General features: G+C 47.7%; 1 protein-coding gene across 2 annotated transcripts in view; it reads left to right on the top strand.

Annotated features, from left to right (window-relative positions):
- Positions 1 to 17,222, top strand: part of LOC133358509 (UDP-GlcNAc:betaGal beta-1,3-N-acetylglucosaminyltransferase 7-like) — a 59,934-nt gene extending 42,712 nt beyond the window's left edge. For both annotated transcript variants that reach the window (XM_061576869.1, XM_061576868.1), the window contains exons 2-4: positions 3,019 to 3,133; positions 5,721 to 5,945; positions 14,810 to 17,222. In XM_061576869.1, coding sequence (XP_061432853.1) covers positions 3,025 to 3,133; positions 5,721 to 5,945; positions 14,810 to 15,825 — 1,350 coding nt within the window. In that variant the 5' untranslated portion in view covers positions 3,019 to 3,024 and the 3' untranslated portion in view covers positions 15,826 to 17,222. The remainder of the gene's footprint in view (positions 1 to 3,018; positions 3,134 to 5,720; positions 5,946 to 14,809) is intronic.
- Positions 17,223 to 20,286: the final 3,064 nt, after the last annotated feature.

The following is a 20,286-nucleotide window of genomic DNA, read 5'->3' as shown; positions in this document are numbered from 1 at the left end:
TTAAAGTGTCCAAACACTGCCCTGTCCTCCGCCAGCAGCATCAACCACGGCACCGGGGAACGCCGGTCTCTCTTTGGTCAGAAGCCACCACCACCCCGGTCTTTGCGGCGCGATCTCGTGCGGCATCTGACTCTTTTGCCTGGAGGACGTCGCTTTGAAAGTTTCCCGTGGGGGGGGGGGGAATGGGGAAATGGGGGGGAGGGGGGAGTCTTTCCTTCGGCATCCTTAGCAGATGACCCCATCCACCGTAGCTGGCTGGCTTCACTGCCACGCTCAATAGTTGCCGACTGGCGGATGGCCGCCGCTTCTCAGCCGATCCCAAAGAGAGACTTTTGACTTTTAAACAACTTTTATTGCCGCCAGCAGCAACAGCACTGGAGGCGATTCCGATATGAAACACACAAAGTCACCAGCAACACAAATAATCGCTATAAATCCACGCGCTGTGTCGCTAAATGCAGCGCGCACAACACGAAATCAAAGTCACGTGGTGGTCATCGCGCACGCCACGGCAGAGGTCGCAACCGGGTACCTGATACCCGTACCCTACCCGATACCCGGCTACCCGTGGGTACGGGTACCCGTTTGCGACCCTGGTGCGGCCGGGTATGGGTACGGGTAGGCCGTGAGTCACTGGTGAGTCACCGTTTGTCACTCATTTCCCAACGTCTTGTCTCTTCTCACAATTCAAGTTCCTAGAATCAACCCACCCGCGCCTGCAACATGGCTTCATCCCAGAGGTAGCAATCAGGTACCCGATACCCGTACCCTACCCATACCCGGCCGGCAATACTAGTTTGCGACCCTGGTGCGGCCGGGTACGGGTAAGGAATCAAAACCCGTTTGCGACCTCTGCAGCGCCACGGTGACGAGCGAGCGAGAACCCTGCCACCTTGCGGCAGGAAGCCCTTCTCCGTCGCTTGCGTCCCGTGACCTTTCCGTCAGGCTCCAGGTTTTCGCGGCCGTAGGATCGGGACCGGTTTCTGATTCCTGCAACGTGTTAAGAGGGCTCGCAGCGATACTCTCGCCGTTTGCATCGCGACCTCCGACGTGACCGCGATTTACTAACAGGGGTTTCCCCTTTTTCCTGGCAACAAAACTGACACCTTTTTGCAAGGAATCATGCTTACATTAACCACAAATCTTGCAGTCAAATGCAAACAAAAAACAATACTCTGATAATTTATCAGATGAGTGCGCATTTTGGCGTCATCTGGTCGAACACCATATGAGACTAGGCTCCAAAGAAAGCTGTCTCTGGTGTGGACCAATCAGTTTCAAAGACAATGCATAAATTATCAGAGTATTGTTTTTTGTTTGCATTTGACTGCAAGTATTGTGGTTAATGTAAGCATGATTCCTTGCAAAAGGTGTCCGTTTTGTTGACAGATAAAAGGGGAAAAAACCCTATTAGTATATTTTGGTACTGACAAAGGAGGTCCCATGATGTGACCGCGATTGCGATGGACATCGGCACCGCCGCTTAACATCGGCACCATCGCAGGATGAGCGCGAGTCCGGCAACTTGTTGGGCCCTTTGATTCGCGCGGTTGGCTGCATACGATGCGAAATAAGTTCAAAATATAGAACTGTTCTACACTACGCAACTATGCACGACACGATATACTCCACTATACACTACACTGCTTTATAGTCCACTATACACTGCAATACTGTACACTACACTATACACTACGCGATACACTACATTATACACAACATGCACTACACTACACCACAATACTAGATTGAAAACGAATTTCTTTAGAACTCACCACAAAGACCCAACAGTTTGTTGTCATTACCCCGCACATCCGATTAGCGCGGCTGGCTGTGTGGTGTTTGCGAAAGAAAGTCAACATACACACAGATGTTTCGAGTTGTTATGATGCTTTGTTTACCTATGGCATGGCTCTCTCTCTCAAGAGTTTTGCCGTCGTTTTTCCATGAGCGTTGTGAGTGCACAGCAGTCTCGGCTGTCAATGTGTATTTGAACAGAGCCGACGTGGCTTTGGAGGCAAATTGATGTTGACGTGCGAGATGTTAGCTACCTCGCCTCGTCTGCAGGACGTCGTGGATTTTATCCCGACCCGGACGCCTGCTGCTGTATATTTGGAGTTTGTGTGTCTCTCATCATCATCAGCATGGTGACGAGATGTAAACTTCTCCGCCTGGTCTGCATGAGGTCGTGGGTTCAGTCCCAAACCTGACGCCTGCTGTATATTTGGAGTTTGCGTGTCTCTCTCTCATCATCATCATCATGGTCACGATAAGATGTTAACTACCTCGCCTGATATGTAGGAGTGCGTGGGTTCGACCCCGACCCTGACACCTGCTGGAGATTTGGAGTTTGATTGTCTCTCTCTCTCTCCCCGTGGTCGCGTGGATTTTTCTCCGGGTACTCCGGTTTTTCCCTCCACTTATCAACATCACCACTCGTTTAGAGTGTTTGGCTGCTGTAAACCTCCACAGCTCAGAAGTGTCCTGGCCATAAATCATAGCTCAACAACGTGGCTTATCAAGTGGCAATGTATAGCAGCCAAATACTCTAAACGCGTGATGTTGATTCTAAATGCAGAGGGGAAAATCGGAGGACTCTGAGAAAATTCCATGCGACCTTGGGGAGAAGATGCAAACTCCAAATATGGCGTCCATGACGATGACGATGATGATGGTGGTGATGGTAGTATGAAGAGCGGTTTAAGTGCTGCGCTAAGACCCGGTGAACCTACAGTAGTTCGATTCCCGCTCACGGCCAACACCACCAGTGACGACTATCTGAACCGGTCCTGGGCCTCCCCTAGGTCGACTCAGCCTCAAATAAGTACCTGGTGCGGTGTGTAGTAAACATCGCCACTGGGGAAAAAAAAGGCGGCCGGGCGTGGTGCTACCCACTCACCCCCCCTCATGCACCGTGCCGGCCTTCATAGACGCTGCTACTGGCTATCAGCACTTGCCTCAACAGTCTGTTACAGGCTATACCGGGGTTGAACCTTTGTCTTTGTCTTCGTTGTCCAGGAAAGGATGTTCATGATCCAGAAGCTGAGGAGATGTTGGCGGACCCTGATGCCTGCGATGCTGGCGATCCTGGTGTTCTTGACGCACATGTTCTTCAAAAACTACGTCTCCCGGGGTGTGTGAAGTCGTCGTCGTGAGGATGGCGGGGGCGTGCATGCGTGCGTGACAGAATCGGAATCTTTATTTTAGACTGCAGGAGGAATCTGATGAGCTGCAAAGCTCCCTGTCGCACAGGTGTCCGGTAAGAGGGCATCGGGGGTCAGAACGTTACAACAACAAACAGCAGAAACCACAAGAGTATAAGATCGATAAGCGAATCGCTTTTAAAATATATACACACAAATAAAACGACGTTATAATTTTATCTTAACCAGGTGAAGCCTACTGAGGTATGAAAACTTATTTTCCGGCAGCGACCTGGCCACAAATTTGCTCCGCGCGGCTTTCATCCGCCACAGAGAGACTTAACGGCGGCGCTCCAGCGACCAATTAAGAACAGCGACTGGCCGTTCCGCAGTGCGAGTGCCTGCCCAACCACCCACGATTCAGACAATGGAGAACCGCCGCGTCGCTAACAACTTGCATCATCCCCACGCGCAACTCTGGTTTGCGCACACAGGGACTCCTCTACTTACAAACATTCGACTTACGAACTTTCAGAGATACGATGGTCCAGTTACCCGTTCGGACCGAGATTCTTAAGTTGAACCACCGCGTAATAGATGGCGGTGGTGGCATCTACATCTGCAGAACGTTCAGAACCAGTGACATTTATATCTGCAGAACATGAATAACCAGTAGCATCAACATTTGCAGAACGTGAAGAACCAGTGGCATCTATGTCTGCAGAACATGAAGAACCAGTGGCATCTACATCTGCAGAACGTTAAGAACCAGTGGCATTTACATCTGCAGAAAGTGAAGAACTAGTGGCATCTACTTCTGCAGAACGTGAAGAACCAGTGGCATCTACATCTGCAGAAAGTGAAGAACCAGCGGCATCTACATCTGCAGAACGTTCAGAACCAGTGACATCTACACCTGCAGAACGTGAAGAACCAGTGGCATCTACGTCTACAGAATATGAAGAACCAGTAGCATCAACATCTGCAGAACGTGAAGAACCAGTGGCATCTGCAGAACGTTCAGAACCAGTGGCATTTACATCTGCAGAAAGTGAATAACCAGTGGCATCTACGTCTGCAGAACATGAAGAACCAGTGGCATTTACATCTGCAGAAAGTGAAGAACTAGTGGCATCTACTTCTGCAGAACGTGAAGAACCAGTGGCATCTACATCTGCAGAAAGTTAAGAACCAGCGGCATCTACATCTGCAGAATGTTCAGAACCAGTGACATCTACGCCTGCAGAACGTGAAGAACCAGTGGCATCTACGTCTACAGAATATGAAGAACCAGTAGCATCAACATCTGCAGAACGTGAAGAACCAGTGGCATCTGCAGAACGTTCAAAACCAGTGGCATTTACATCTGCAGAAAGTGAATAACCAGTGGCATCTACATCTGCAGAACGTGAAGAACTAGTGGCATCTACGTCTGCAGAACATGAAGAACCAGTGGCATCTACGTCTGCAGAATATGAAGAACCAGTGGCATCTGCAGAATGTTCAGAACCAGTGGCATCTACATCTGCAGAACGTGAAGAACCAGTGGCATCTACGTCTGCAGAAAATGAAGAACCAGTGGCATCTACATCTGCAGAACGTTCAGAACCAGTGGCATCTACGTCTGCAGAACGTTCAGAACCAGTGGTATCTACATCTGCAGAACGTGAAGAACCAGTGGCATCTACACTTACAGGAGATTGTACAACTTTTATAGCCATTCCCCGTGTTTAGTGTACGTGCCGTACAACGTGTTTTCAATCGACAAGAGTAAAGTTGGACTTACAACAAATCGACTTACGAACAAACCTCTAGAACCTAACTCATTCGTAGGTGGAGAACTCCCTATACTTGCCGTACGCTAGAATACGGACTGGCCACAAATGATAGCTCAACAATGGGACTCATCATCATCGTGTGGACATTTATACCAGAGCCAGTCAATGGTGATGATGCTGCTGCTGCTGCGTTGAAAGCGGCCCACCGGCACATTTGACAACACTCAACATCACTGAGATCCAGGTTTCAGCTGCCTGCGGTTAAACTGGGTTCTTCAACTGCAGTGAGTTGATTGTCTTAGGCCAGTCACCAGTGACTCGCATAGATATCTTCTTTCAGACGGTTTAAAGCAGTGGTTCTTAACCTGGGCTGCACGCACTCCCTGGGGGTGCAAGATGCCCTTTCTGGGAGTGTGAGACATGGCCAGATTTTTTTAGAAGGTAAATCATCAAAACACAAATGAAGCATGGTCACTTAAGTACAAAGTACTTTATTTCATCAAACCCTATGTATGTATTAACATTTGACATTGTTTTACGATTGAGAACCAAAGGGGTGCAAGGCATCAGTAAAGATTACGAACCACTGGTTTAGAGTATTTGTCTACTGCTATGAATTTACACTGGACGGTGATAAGCCACTTCGTTGAGCCATCATTTTGGATGGCCAGGTCGCTTCTAAGAAAATGGCTACATCGCTCAGTGGGCCTTTAGATGCTAAAAGAAAAAAAAAAGTTTCGTTTTAACATCGTTGAAATTGTAATTGGAAATGTTTAAATCCCCTCGACCACTCCCCCAGATATCAAGTTGATACAGGCGAAGGAATGGACCCCGCATACTCTCGCGTTGTCAACCAGCCAGCAAGCGTTCGAGGCGACGGTGCAGATGAACGCGAGCGCCACCACGAACGCGACAAGCGGGATGTCGGGGCACCGCGGCTGGGACATCACGAGCAACACCTGCGAGCCCAAGGCCAAGTACCTCAAGCGGTGGTGGTTCAAGTCCTTCGACCCCCTCTTCAAAGGTGACGGGCGACGGTGCGCTCCCGGGGTCATCGTGGGGTCGGGATTGTGGGGCTGTGAGGTTATGGGGTCACAGGGTCGTGGGGTCACAGGGTCGTGGGGTGGTGGGTCCTGGGGTCACGGGATCGTGGGGTCACAGGGTCGTGGGGTCACAGGGTCGTGGGGTCACGGGGTCGTGGGGTGGTGGGTTGTGGGGTCGCGGGATCATGGTGTTTCCACCTCCGAGAGTGGTCGTCACAGCAAGTGTCGTGACATCACTCGAACCCCCAAAAGATGACGTCGCAGAACTACTTTTCTCTGATCTATGCTCTGATCTCTATCTGGTTGTCTCTCGTTGAAGTTCATTTACGTTGTCTCCGCTTTGATTTCTATTTAGATGATGACCCAGGTTCACGCTTACAATGAGCTCTTGGGTTCTAATCGTGGTTAAACAACAAATATAAACATGAACTATTGTTTACTGCATTTCTGAAATCAATGTCACAGTCGAATTTACATCGTTAGGTGGTAGAGATGTTTACTTGTGTAGCGTATATAATTAATCACACTGACACAGAGTAACAGGTCACCTGCTTACACTTTATTAATCCTACTCTCGCACCAGTTGTAGGCACACCTATGACTGCCTCTCAATGTCATCACACACGCTGCTTCCCCCTCCTACCTGCTCTCACCTATCCCACACCGCACCTACCCTCTCCTATCCCACTGCTGCCCCTGCTCTTACCCACGCTGCCCCGTACCCACTCACCCGTCTGTCCCGGGCGGGGGGTTCAGCCAACACCCGCCCGGCGACGGCGTGAGGGGCAAGGTCCCGCTGACGGCCCAAGTGGCAGCGGCGAGAAGTCTTCTCTCTTGGTCCCTGAATAACTCTCCGCTATTCACGCACACTCCTCTTTATATTCCCCTCCCCCTTCCAAGTCCTCAGGTGCCCCCACTTAAGCTGTCATCTCCACGGCGCCTCTCGCACTCGCTAACCCATAATCATCGCCCACATCTCCCATCTCTCCGGCACCAACTCCGTGCCCCAACGCGCACACCTGCTCGTCCCCAATTGCACCCGCTCAATCTACGCTTCTCCCCTTAATTACTGCCGCCTCTCCGGCGCCAACCCCGTGCCCCAACGCGCACACCTGCTCGTCCCCAATTGCACCCGCTCAATCTACGCTTCTCCCCTTAATTACTGCCGCCTCTCCGGCGCCAACCCCATGCCCCAACGCATACACCTGCTCGTCCCCAATTGCACCCTCTCGACTACGCGCACTGCATACATCCCTACTCTACACTTGTAGCCGGAACAGTCCATAACGCTGTCTTGGCAAGTCACGTCTCGTTGTCTCGTCAAGGAGCATAAACCATGATCACACAAACTCCAGTCATCCTCGCAGCAGCTGCTTTTGGTTGGCCGTCGAACGAAGATGGTCACTGGCATCGCGCAGCGCTTTCAGATGCGCTTCTGCAACCGTCTGGAAAGCTCTTCCTTCTGATATTAGGAAGCCACTGGGAGCTACGCACTTTTCATTAATCTCGATTGAAAACGAATTTCTTTAGAACTACTTTTTGTGCACTACATTACTGTACACTACACTACTTTACACTTCACTACTATATACTAAACTGTACACATTAATATGCACTACTGTACTAACTATATACACTATACTACTATTCACTACACCACTATACTTAATTGAAAACTAATTTCTTTCGAACTGCATTTTGTGTTTAGTTTGTTGTACTCCTTCCTGCCCCTCCGACTGACGCGGTTAGCTATGTACGGTGCGAAAGAAGTTAAACGTACATACATATACATCTGCTCACTGGATTATACGAATATAGTGAACTATACTTTTGGATTACTATGCATGAGCACGGACATTGTACTCTAGTGGTAGTACCTTATGCCGATTAATCCCGACTCCAAGCCCAGCCAGCCGAACAAACCAACGGTCTGGAATCTTACCGAGTGAGAAAACGAAGGAATGGCTAGGGCACGGCTTGCATTCCATAGCACACGACATCACACGTCTGGACTGATGTGTTTGACATCGAACAGACGCTAATGTGTGTCGCGCGTAGTCCAATATTGACAGGTGCGCACGTTATTTTCAGTTCCAGCTGAGCTCCGTTTCCAATTCACATCCGCTCATCCGTCTCGAGTCATCTCGAGACATCTCCAGGATCTCTTAGCGTACAGTCGTACATTAGCGTACAGTCGTAATCCTGCCTCTCTGTAGAAACCGGTGACCCTTTCCAAGAAAGACAAAGTTCCCCCGTATAGCCTTCCACAGACTGTAATAGGGGCAAGTGCTCTTGGCGAGCGCCTAAGAACGTCACGTGATGGGGTGGGTGGCGAACACTACACCCGGCTGCCTTTGTCCGATGTTTACTACACACCGCACCAGGTACTCATTTGAGGCTGAGTAGACCTACGGCAGGCCCAGACCCAGGACCGACCAGTGTTGAGCGGGAATAGAACTCGGTCCACCGGGTCTGTAACCCGGTACGGCAACCTCTGCGCTACCGCTCTCCCCATTCCCTTCCAACAAATACATGGACAAAGATTGAACAAAGATCCCCCATATAGCCTCAACAGTCTGTTTGGGCAAGTGCTGTTAGCGAGCACCTATGAAGGCCGGCACGGCACACGAGGGGGTGGGTGCCCAGCACCACGCCCGGCCGCCTACGCACTGCACCAGGTTCTCATTTGAGGTTGAGTCGACCTCGATGAGGCCCAAGCCTGGTTCAGATAATAGTCACCGGTGTTGGCCGCGATCGGGAGTCGAACTCGGTCCGCCAAGTGCGTGGCAGGGCGCGCTAACCGCTGCGCCACTGCTCCTCTCCATTCCCTTCCAAGCACTGCTGACCCACACGCACGTCCTCCCTTTTAACCCCGTGGACTCCGCGCTCACTCCTCTGTAATGGGACCACTCATGGTGTAACATGAGGCTGGGCGCCAGGGTGGTGGCGGCTGCAGTGGTAACCCTCGGGAACCTTTCTACAACTATTTTGTATTTTACCAGGTAAGGCACACTAAGCGGCGATATGGCTCTTTTTCAGAAGCGAACTGGCTATCAACAAATGATAGGTCAACAATGTGGCGTATCATCGTGTGGACATTTATAGCAGCCAAATACTCTAAACGTGCTACATTAATTCTAAATGTGGAGGGAAAAACCGGAGGACCCAGGCAAAAATCCACACGACCACGAGGTAAAGAGAGATATGCAAACTCCAAATATACAGCAAGCATCATCATGTTCAGGATCGAACCCACGACCTCATGTATACCAGGCGAGGTAGTTAACATCTCCTAGCCACCGTGGCACCCTGCTCGTGCTGTTTGTTGCTGACCACATGGATTTTTTTTACATTGGGGCCTGTGCTCATTAACCAACTATTGGACATCTGTGAAAAAGAGCTTCACAGCTCATCGGATTCCTCCAGTATAAATATTCCAATTGCGATTCTGAACAGTGATACGGTGAAAATGGAGCCTCAACAAAACTCTAACCAATTTAACATCCGAATGATAACCACTATCACATTCAACAATAACATGCCCTGAATTTACCCAGCGACCACAGGGAGACATACCTGTCAACCCATACGGTTTCCTCATATTCTTGGAAAGGGAAATTGAGTTTTCAGGTCCATACGGCATACAGCCGTTGCAATACGGGCAAAAAAAATATTTTGTCTATTTGTGTTTCTCCCTCGTGATGGGACTTTGTAGGATGAACGTTGAGATTTACTAGGGGGGCACGGGGTGACCAATGAGGTCTGAATTAGTCTGTAGCAGGGGTCGGGAACCTTTTTGACTGGGAGCGCCATAAAAGCCCAATATTTCTAAATATATTTCATTGAGAGCCATATAGTAATTTTTAACGTATAATAAATTAAATATGTCTTACTTTTAATGCGACTTCTGGTGCTGCATGGTTTTGCTGATGGCCTTGTAGTCTGGTTCATATGACGTGGCGAGGTTGAGCTTCGTGCAGGCGTGACCCGTGAAATTTATCTTCAAAACTAATTTCTGTTTACTTTAAAATGACACAGTATTATTAAGCAATATCACAAGTATTTTAAAATCAGTTCCAAACAGATTTTTTTTTTCAACTCAATAATTGTCTGGGAGCCATATGCCGTCACTGGAAGAGCCATATATGGCTCGCGAGCCATAGGTTCCCGACCACTGGTCTGTAGTAATGTAGGCACTGATGGGGAGAGAGAGAGAGATGCAAACTCCTAATATACAGCAGGTGTTAACGGCTCACCCTCCCGTGATCGTAAAGAGGGGACAGGCCAGCTAATACAGACACGAATAAGATAACCCGTAAAAACTAAGTTTTTCACTATAAATCCTTTATATGCGTGGCGACTAGAGTCCTCTCGTCCTCTGGCTTGAGATGGCTGCCCACCTATGGGTCAGATGATTGCATGGCACCATTAAGTAATTGGTAATTAAATATAATATTTTTGTCCTAAAAAGTGTAAAATTTTGGGAAAAAATGTTCTCATGAAAATGCATTGTCACGCACAACGAGTCTGTGTGCAAAATTTCAGCTCGATTGGATCACGGGAAGTTGGTTAAAAAACGACCGAAAGATTTGCACGGTCCTAAGGAAGCAAGCAAGTGAACTTAATATAAAGGATTTAAAAATAGACGAGTTCGGAGGCGACGTGTGAACACTCTGCGCTGTCTTCTGCAACTCTTTATTTCAAAGGGTTCTTCTGAGGAGCATTATTATGACCGAGATGTACACCAATCAACTCCACGTTACACAGCACCCAAATCTCAATAATGATAGCACCTGCTTATCATATAAAATACAAATTTAACGTAAAACATCTGAAATATTTAACATTTAACAATAGCACCTTAAAGAAACACCTTGTGCCTTCGAAATACCCTACCCTAGTCACAGCCACTGTAATAATACGGCACAAATTAAAATAGATTTGCTTGTATGATAATAAAACAACATTTTATAATCCAATTGTATTAATACATATCTGAATCAGAACAATTTCTACCAAAATACGAAGATAATTCGGCTCACTCTATCAGCTCAATGTTACATAAAGAGCCGCAGGGCGGCCATTTTGTGCGAGTTTTTTTTCCCAACAACAAAACTAAATATCACTAAATTTTATCAACCATCACACAATTAACCCCTAATTTTAACCACTATAACATTCGTATCACATTCGTATCACATTCGTATCACTGGAATTGATCAAACTTGACAGCTTATTTAACACTCGTGTATATATAATCTTAGTACCATGGTGCCATCTTGTTTTTCAACTTTCCCGCGCAAAAACAAACAAAATAAAACTCAAAATAAATTAACTTATCATACCTCCAATTATGACCAGATGCACACAAATCGACCCACATTACACAGCACCTCGCTGCTCAATCCCTGTACTGATGGGACTTAGTTCAATTGTTAATATTCTGCAACCACGCCTGAATGACTAGATTGATTAAATTCTTCAAATCGTCTTGAATGATCAAAATATTAACTGTGAATTAAACAATCAGCAGCTAATTAACATAACTTAATCCCTATCAGTTAATCAATATTAGAATAATAGCAATAATAGTAATTAATTATTAAACAGTTACACAGAGTGCTTCAAAAAAATGTTAACACCTACATGGGACTATTGTTTTTAATGGAAAGAGAACAGATAATACACTGCAACATGATAACAAATGTAATGTTAATAGCTTCAAAAGTCAAAGAGTGTCCACTTGTTCGCCATCATTGTCAACACATGCATGGAATCTTCTCCAGGTGGTCCTCCAGAGCAGCCCAGAGGCATACAGAAATACCTTACACTTTCGTCAGGTTAGGGACCAGAGCATGGAGGAATGTCAGAAATGGACGAATGTCAAAGCAGAACCTTTATTTAGCTTGCAAATGTATTTTGGCGGGCGAAAAACGTGCATGCAAATAACTACAGTAAATATTAAAACGTACATGGAACATGCCTTGCCCATTAAGTTTAATTATGTCAAGCTTTTCTTGCAAATTGAGAACCTTATGGGTTCTTTTAGCTTCACTATCACCACACTTAGGACCTATTATGAATTTACTAAAGCACAAAAATAGATACTTTACCTTAATCACAAAAATAAGCACAGTATGAATACTGTACACGTGTTTTACGAAAATAACTATGAACACTGTTGTATTAGGCTGTTATCACAAAAAATAACTATGAATTGTTTACAGTATAATCACGTAAATAAGTACAGTATTAATAATATATGAATAAACACAAATATAAGAGATGCTCACTGAACGACTTCTATTCAAAGACTGAACGAACAAGATGGCGCGTGGCTCGAACATCGTGGAAGATTGGAGGAAATTGGATGAAAGAGGAAAGCGCGTGGACGAAATTTGAAATGTGGTTATGTTTGAAAACGTCCGAAAGAGCGAAGCGGCGAAAGTCAAGGTATTACTGTATTTATTGTGGTATTGTTACACCCTGTAAAGAGTTTTGTTTTTACTGGTAGGAACCTCTTCGTTACACCAGCCCACAGGGGATTATTGTGCCCGTCCGTCCGTCGTGCAGGGAGGGGCTGGGTGGGGAGGTAGGGGCTGGGTGGGGGGTGGGAGGGGTGGGGCTGGGTGGGGGGTGGGAGGGGTGGGCCTGGGTGGGGAGGGGCTGGTCACCCCGTGGTGTCCTTATAAAACTCAACGTTTAACCTACAGTGAGGGGAAAAAGTATTTGATCACCTGCTGATTTTGTACGTTTGCCCACTGACAAAGAAATGATCAGTCTATAATTTTAATGGTAGGTTTTTTTTAACAGTGAGAGACAGAATAACAACAACAAAATCCAGAAAAACGCATGTCAAAAATGTTATGAATTGATTTGCATTTTAATGAGGGAAATAAGTATTTGACCCCTCTGCAAAACATGACTTAGTACTTGTTGGCAAAACCCTTGTTGGCAATCACAGAGGTCAGACGTTTCTTGTAGTTGGCCACCAGGTTTGCACACATCTCAGGAGGGATTTTGTCCCACTCCTCTTTGCATATCTTCTCCAAGTCATTAAGGTTTCGAGGCTGACGTTTGGCAACTCGAACTTTCAGCTCCCTCCACAGATTTTCTATGGGATTAAGGGCTAGAGACTGGCTAGGCCACTCCAGGACCTTAATGTGCTTCTTCTTGAGCCACTCCTTTGTTGCCTTGGCCGTGTGTTTTGAGTCATTGTCATTCTGGAATACCCATCCACGACCTATTTTCAATGCCCTGGCTGAGGGAAGGAGGTTCTCACCCAAGATTTGACGGTGCATGGCCCCGTCCATCGTCCCTTTGATGCGATGAAGTTGTCCTGTCCCCTTAGCAGAAAAACACCCCCAAAGCATAATGTTTCCACCTCCATGTTTGGCGGTGGGGATGGTGTTCTTCGGGTCTCATCTGACCAGTTATCCTCTGAATCATTCAGATGTTCATTGGTAAACTTCAGACGGGCATGTATATGTGCTTTCTTGAGCAGGGGGACCTTGCAGGCGCTGCAGGATTTCAGTTCTTCACGGCGTAGTGTGTTACCAACTGTTTTCTTGGTGACTATGGTGCCAGCTGCTTTGAGATCATTGACAAGATCCTCCCGTGTAGTTCTGGGCTGATTCCTCACCGTTCTCATGAGCATTGCAACTCCACGAGGTGACATCTTGCATGGAGCCCCAGGCCGAGGGAGATTGACAGTTCTTTTGTGTTTCTTCCATTTGCGAATAATCGCACCAACTGTTGTCACCTTCTCACCAAGCTGCTTGGCGATGGTCTTGTAGCCCATTCCAGCCTTGTGTAGATCTACAATCTTGTCCCTGACATCCTTGGAGAGCTCTTTGGTCTTGGCCATGGTGGAGAGTTTGGAATCTGATTGATTGATTGTTTCTGTGAACAGGTGTCTTTTATATAGGTAACAAGCTGAGATTAGGAGCACTCCCTTTAAGAGTGTGCTCCTAATCTCAGCTCGTTACCTGTATAAAAGAAACATGGGAGCCAGAAATCTTTCTGATTGAGAGGGGGTCAAATTCTTATTTCCCTCGGTAAAATGCAAATCAATGTATAACATTTTTGACATGCGTTTTTCTGGATTTTGTTGTTGTTATTCTGTCTCTCACTGTTCAAATAAACCTAACATTAAAATTATAGACTGATAATTTTTTTGTCAGTGGGCAAACGTACAAAATCAGCAGGGGATCAAATACTTTTTCCCCTCACTGTAGGTTAAACGTTGATTTTATAAGGGCACCACGGGGTGACCAGCCCCTCCCCACCCAGCCCCTTCCTACCCAGCCCCTCCCCACCCAATCAGCAGGGGATCAAATACTTTTTCCCTCACTGTACACACGCCGGCTTGTGCCCGCCCTCACAGTCGGGCATATTTGCAGAATACACCACGCCGCCGTTGACCCTGGCCATTGACCGAGCAACCCAACGTTCCTACCAGCTCCCTCCGCAGGAATGTGTAACGGAGCTGTAAATCTGTGTTTGTTATCTGTAGTGTCCACCCAAAACAGAATGGGTGCCCTATACCCTGAATTGAATACTCCACTGGCAGGTGTGCCCTACAGTGCAGTCGCGTGAATATATGGGTCCAATCCATGGTCATCATTATCTCCATTCACAATTACATGTGTGATTCATTACATTAAGCCCATGCCGGCTACACAGGTATCGTCAGGGTTGGGATGGAACCCAAGACCTCCTGCATACCAGGCGAGGTAGTTAACATCTCTTAGTCACCGCGGCGCCCAGCATCCACCTGAACCTCCAACCCTGCCTCCTCACTCGCAATTCCCTCACCCACCCCCCTTCCGTCCCCCCTCCATAGACTACGTGCTCTACCGCCACTGCCGCCTCTTCCCGATGCTGCACAACTTCCCAGAGGTGTGTGGCGGTCGAGGCGACGACAGAGACGGTGGTGATGGCGACGGTAACAACAGCGGCGGAGACGCAGACACGGACACAGACGCGGACCAGCCGAAGCCGCAGCGTCCATTCCTGCTGCTCGTCATCAAGAGCAGCCCCTCGAACTTTGACCGGCGCGACGCCATCCGCCGCACGTGGGGTCGCAACGGCGTGGCGACGACGACGGCGGCCGACGGGCAGCCACTTGTCGTGCACACGCTCTTCCTGCTGGGCGTGCGGCCACCCTCGCCCCCTTCCCCCACCGACAGCCGCGACGACGACCGCGGCAAGCGTGCGCGCGTCCAGAGGATGGTGGACCTGGAGGCGCGTCTCCACGGCGACCTGCTCCAGTGGGACTTCCACGACTCCTTCTACAACCTCACGCTCAAGGACATCAACTTCCTGCGCTGGTTCCAGGCCTACTGCCCGGCCGTCGCCTACGTCTACAAGGGGGACGACGACGTCTTCGTCAACGTGGAGAACCTCCTGGCATACCTCGCCGCGTTCAGCCGCGACGGCTCCGCCCCCCTCTTCGTCGGGCGCACGCAGCAGCAGGCGCCGCCGATACGCAGCGCCGAGAGCAAGTACTTCGTGCCGCGCGAGATATACCGCCGGTGGACGTACCCGGATTACGCGAGCGGCGGCGGCTTCGTGATGTCGCGGGCGGCCGTCGTGAGGATCCACGAGGTGTCGCGCGACATCAAGCCGTTCCCCATCGACGACGTGTGGATCGGGATGTGCCTGGAGAAGGCCGGCCTCACCGTCACGCAGCACGAAGGCTTCCGCACCTTCGGCCTCGAGGCGGAGAACCTGGAGGAGGGGGTGGAGAAGAAGAGCGCCCTGTGCATCTACAGGTCCTCCATGATATTCCACAGGTTCCTACCCCAGGAAATGCTGGACATGTGGGTGGACTTCAAGAATGCTTCCATACAATGTTAGCTGTGGCAAGTGACGACGGTTTTCTCGGTGTGGACAGAAATCACTCGCCAGCCGTGCTTTTTTTTCTTTCTTTTCCCTGCATACGCGGTATTTATGTATCCACGGTTTTCCTTCGGCATGCCGGTTTGTAATTTTGTGTTTCCGCGATTTAGCACGGGCAAACCCAGCGCTTGTCATTTCAAATCCACTCGCAAACTGCGTTCCCTCCCTCCATCATCGTCTCATCTCCCATCTCCCTCCGTCCATCATCGTTTCGTCTCCCAGCTCCCACCACCGCTCTCTTCCCACCACGAGGTAGAGGCGGTGGGTGGGCAAATCCACCCTCTTCTTCCTTCTCACAACCACCTCTCCCATCACCTCATCCTCATCAACGTCATCATCATCACCATGGACTTCAACCCTCAGTATTAAAGGTAAGTAACATTATTTTAATTGTTTCCTTAATTATGTTCTTTGAACGTTCATTGTTTTTATTATATAACGTTGTGTATTTTATTCGTGTTTAAGTGAGGAAAGGGCAACCTGGTTAGACTTTGACGAGCGTGACCGTGGTTACCATGACCCCAAATATATCTGACAAGGTTTTGCTAACCACGGCGGGTCTTTAAGGGTTGTAACCACCACGGTTGGTGAGGGATTGCTGTATTTATACAGGAACTCCTCTATTTACAAACGAGTTAGGTTCCAGAAGTCTGTTTGTAAGTCCAACTTTCCTCCTGTCGATTCCAAACATGCTGTACGGCATGTACACTAAACACAGGGAATAGCTTTAAAAGTTGTATAATCTCCTGTAGATGTAGATGCCACTGGTTCTTGATGTTCTGCAGATGTAGATGCCACCATCGCCATTTATTGCGGCTCTCGGTCCGAACGGACAACTGGACATACGGAGAGTTTTGTCCGTATCTCTGAAAGTTCTGAAGGTCACGAGTCGAATGTAGAGGGGTGTGCTGGTTAGTAACACCGCTGGACTTGTTATGAAGAAGTTACCAATTCGATTTAATCTCCCGGCGAATAACCCCAAAATATAGTTTTTCTGCAGATCTCTATGATAAAAAACACTCATATACGTGATGTTTAAGTTAAGAAAATTTAGTTTGTTAACGAGCAAATCGACAATTTGTATTAAAGGCTGTTTTTTTTACAAAAGTCCAAACAAAAACACGCACTCACTTAAGCAGATTTTTTAAAAATCCTGATCAAATAACTCAAAATGAAGCACAACTGACGATTTCGATTTCTACGCTTTTGATTTAGAATGAATGCTCACGATCGACCGATCTATGTTTGCTCAGTGATAATAAAACTTTCCTGGCTCCCGCCCACTCGTTGGATGAGAGCAGAGCTACATCAGTCAAAATCAATCAACGACTGTATTGTAGATGCGATTACGTGGATTTCGGATGAACTGGAGCACATATTTGTTCGGTTTAAGCACGCGACTTGTAATAAACATTTACAAGAAAAACAATGTTATCACTGTTTTTAAAATATTAATTTGGGCTTCAGGGAAAATCCATGAGCCATAATTTCAGGTGCATGGTTATTCTGCAAATCGGATAAACCGCAAGCGGATAATCGAGTCTACTATATATATGTCAAAACGTACCATATCTTTCTCAAAGACAATGGCTATCCAGTTAGTTGTCCATGATATAGCTCAAGAACCTCTGAAAGAGTGCTATGGTGGCGAGATGTAAACTACCTCACCTGGTATACAGGCGGTTGTGGTTTCGATCCCGACCCTGACGCCTGCGGTATATTTGGAGTTTGCGTGTTCTCCCCGTGGTCACGTGTATTTTTCTTCGGGTCCTCTGGTTTTCCACTCCACATTTAGAAACGTGCATACATTTCCACGTGATAAGCCACTTATGTTGAGCTATCGCTTGTGATAGCCAGTTCGCTTTTGAAAAAAGCTATACAGCTCAGTGGGCCTTACCTGGTAAAATAAAATGTATAGTGTTTAGTTTAACCGGTCGTCCTCGCAGCAGCAGCAGCTTTTGGCTGGTCGTCGAACAAAGACGGTCACCGCATCGCGCGCTTTCAGATGCGCTTTTGCGGCCGTCTGGAATGCTCTTCCCTCTGATATTAGGAAGCCGCCGGAGCTATGCACCTTTAAATTATCTAGATGTGAAAACGTATTTCTCTCTAACTGATTGTCGTCTTTAGTTCGTTGTTCCCTCCGCCCCCCGCACCTCTGATTATTGTGGTTGTACAGCACGAAGGAATCTCAACGTGCAGCTGGTCCGCAAACTCCAACACGCTGATGGGGGAAAAAAACACATCAGGTGACAAAGTCCAAAAAGAACTGGACTGCTTGACCTTTGCCGACACCCATCCTCTTGTGGATGAGGCAGACAACACCGTTGCCACACAAAAGGCTGGGCAAAGCAGCGGGGCAGGGATGGTTCAATCACGTGTTTAGTTTTACCCGTAGGCATTCGCGACCAATATTATGTGTTTAGTTTGTTGTCCTCCCCCCACCCGCACCTCCGATTAGTACGGTTGGGGTTAGATTGCGTGAATATAAATGGGTTGTGAAGCCCGTCACCACCCGACACAGCCAGGTTTGTCACGTAAAGAGTAAATCCACTACGTTTACAATTTGAGCACCATGACGTTTCGCCAGTAATTACAACAACCAGCATCATCAGGCAACGTGCCAGAGTTGGAGAAATCCTCCTGCTGTTTCGGTCTTAAATAGCGGGGGAAATGTGATGTCGTCACGTGTGAGCCAATCAGGTGCGACGGCCAGAGGAGGGCGGTTAATGTATACATATAAATCACGCGACACATTTATGTGTTTAACGACACATTTATATTTGCGCGGTCTAACCTAAAAAAACTCTATCATGGATGACATTGGTCGCGAAAGCCTCCTACATGTTGAACTTCCACGAGCATCCGTGCGTCCGCCATCATCCCAGCTGGGTGGAAGGCCACTCAGACCATCGGGCATCCCTGAAGGCACGAAGAAGAAGACTCCACCGACTCCAAAAGGAGCTACTGACGAGTGTCGTTCATTCAGTGCTCTGTTTCTTAAATCCTTTATATTAAGTTCGCGTGCTTGCGTGCTTGCTTGCTTGCGTGCTTGCTTGCTTAGGACCGTGCAAATCTTTCGGTCGTTTTTTAACCCACTTCCCATGATCCAATCGAGCTGACATTTTCCACACAGACTCGTTGTGCCAGACAATTATTGTTCGTGAAATAAAATTCCCAAAATTTTACACTTTTTAGGCAAAAAAAAAATATTTTACATATATTCAAATACACCTGTAGAACGCATTCATGGCTTTGGCTGAACGTCAGAGTGTAAGAGCCCAGAGCGTAACCCCTCCACAGGCCGTGGCGGAGTAGCGCAGTTGGTAGCGCCCTCGCTTCCCATGCCAAAGGTCGCGGGATCGATCCCCGCGTCCTCCACAGGCGAATATATTTTTAAATCCTTTATATTAAGTTCGCTGCCACGCATATAAAGGATTTATAGTGAAAAACTTTGTTTTTACGGGTTATACTTATTCCCTTCTCATTTTAGTTCTTAAAATGTTAGTTTTTTCCCAATGAGGCTAAGCGACGCACACAAGCCCCCGCTAACAATGCGGCGCCGATGGTTTCTGGGGACGGGGTGGGGGAAAACCGAAAAAAAGATCTTCTTGGTTCTTTCGGTAAAGTCACGTAGAAGGGAAATAATAAAATAATAAAAATGTAACATAATACAATTATTTTTTATAATTATTTCCCTTCTACGTGACTTTACCGAAAGAACCAAGAAGATGAATCCCTGCAGTCACGAAAGCTTTAAATTGAAACGAAAAAAAGATGCGAATGGGTCGGAGAGAGATAGGAGGGGCATGTTTGAGATAGGAGGGATGCTTGAACTTTTGGGGTGCTTGAATACGTACCGTACGGTACGTTGAACTTCTTTCGCGCACCGTACGTAGTCGAAACCACGCTAATTCGGAAGGTGCGGTACGTGTCTCAGTGTGGGTGAAAGGGATTGCTCGGGATGGGTGGGAGCTTGTGTTTATAGGGGGGAGCGTGGATAGAGTGGTCAGGAGAGTTACCGACATTCTAGGGGGGGGGGGGGGAAGGAGATCGCGTGTGGGTGGCAAAGGGACACGGGAGAAGTCGTCTGACACAATCATTCAAATGTATAATTGAACCTCATGGCGGGACCCCCGGGGTCCCGAATAAACAGAATGCAAAATCGAAATTAATTTATTTGTTTTTGGCGACTCCGTCCCACCTCGCACATAAATGCCGCGACCCACCAGAAATCAATCCTCTCGTTCTTCACCAAGCCCCCGTCGTTGCCGAAATTGCCACAGTCATAAACAAAACTTTGAAACTTTGATTAGCTCTTCGTGTGGAGCTCGTCGAGAGGAATAGATTGCCGCGTCGTTCGCCTCCAACAGACATAAAATGACGTCGCAACGCAGTTTATGCGAGAGACCCGGGGGCTTA

This window comes from Lethenteron reissneri, chromosome 62, assembly GCF_015708825.2.
Source record: "Lethenteron reissneri isolate LAM-NWPU_2019-01 chromosome 62, ASM1570882v1, whole genome shotgun sequence".
In the NCBI taxonomy this organism is placed as follows: domain Eukaryota; kingdom Metazoa; phylum Chordata; class Hyperoartia; order Petromyzontiformes; family Petromyzontidae; genus Lethenteron; species Lethenteron reissneri.
This window is presented reverse-complemented; position numbering and strand designations above follow the sequence as displayed.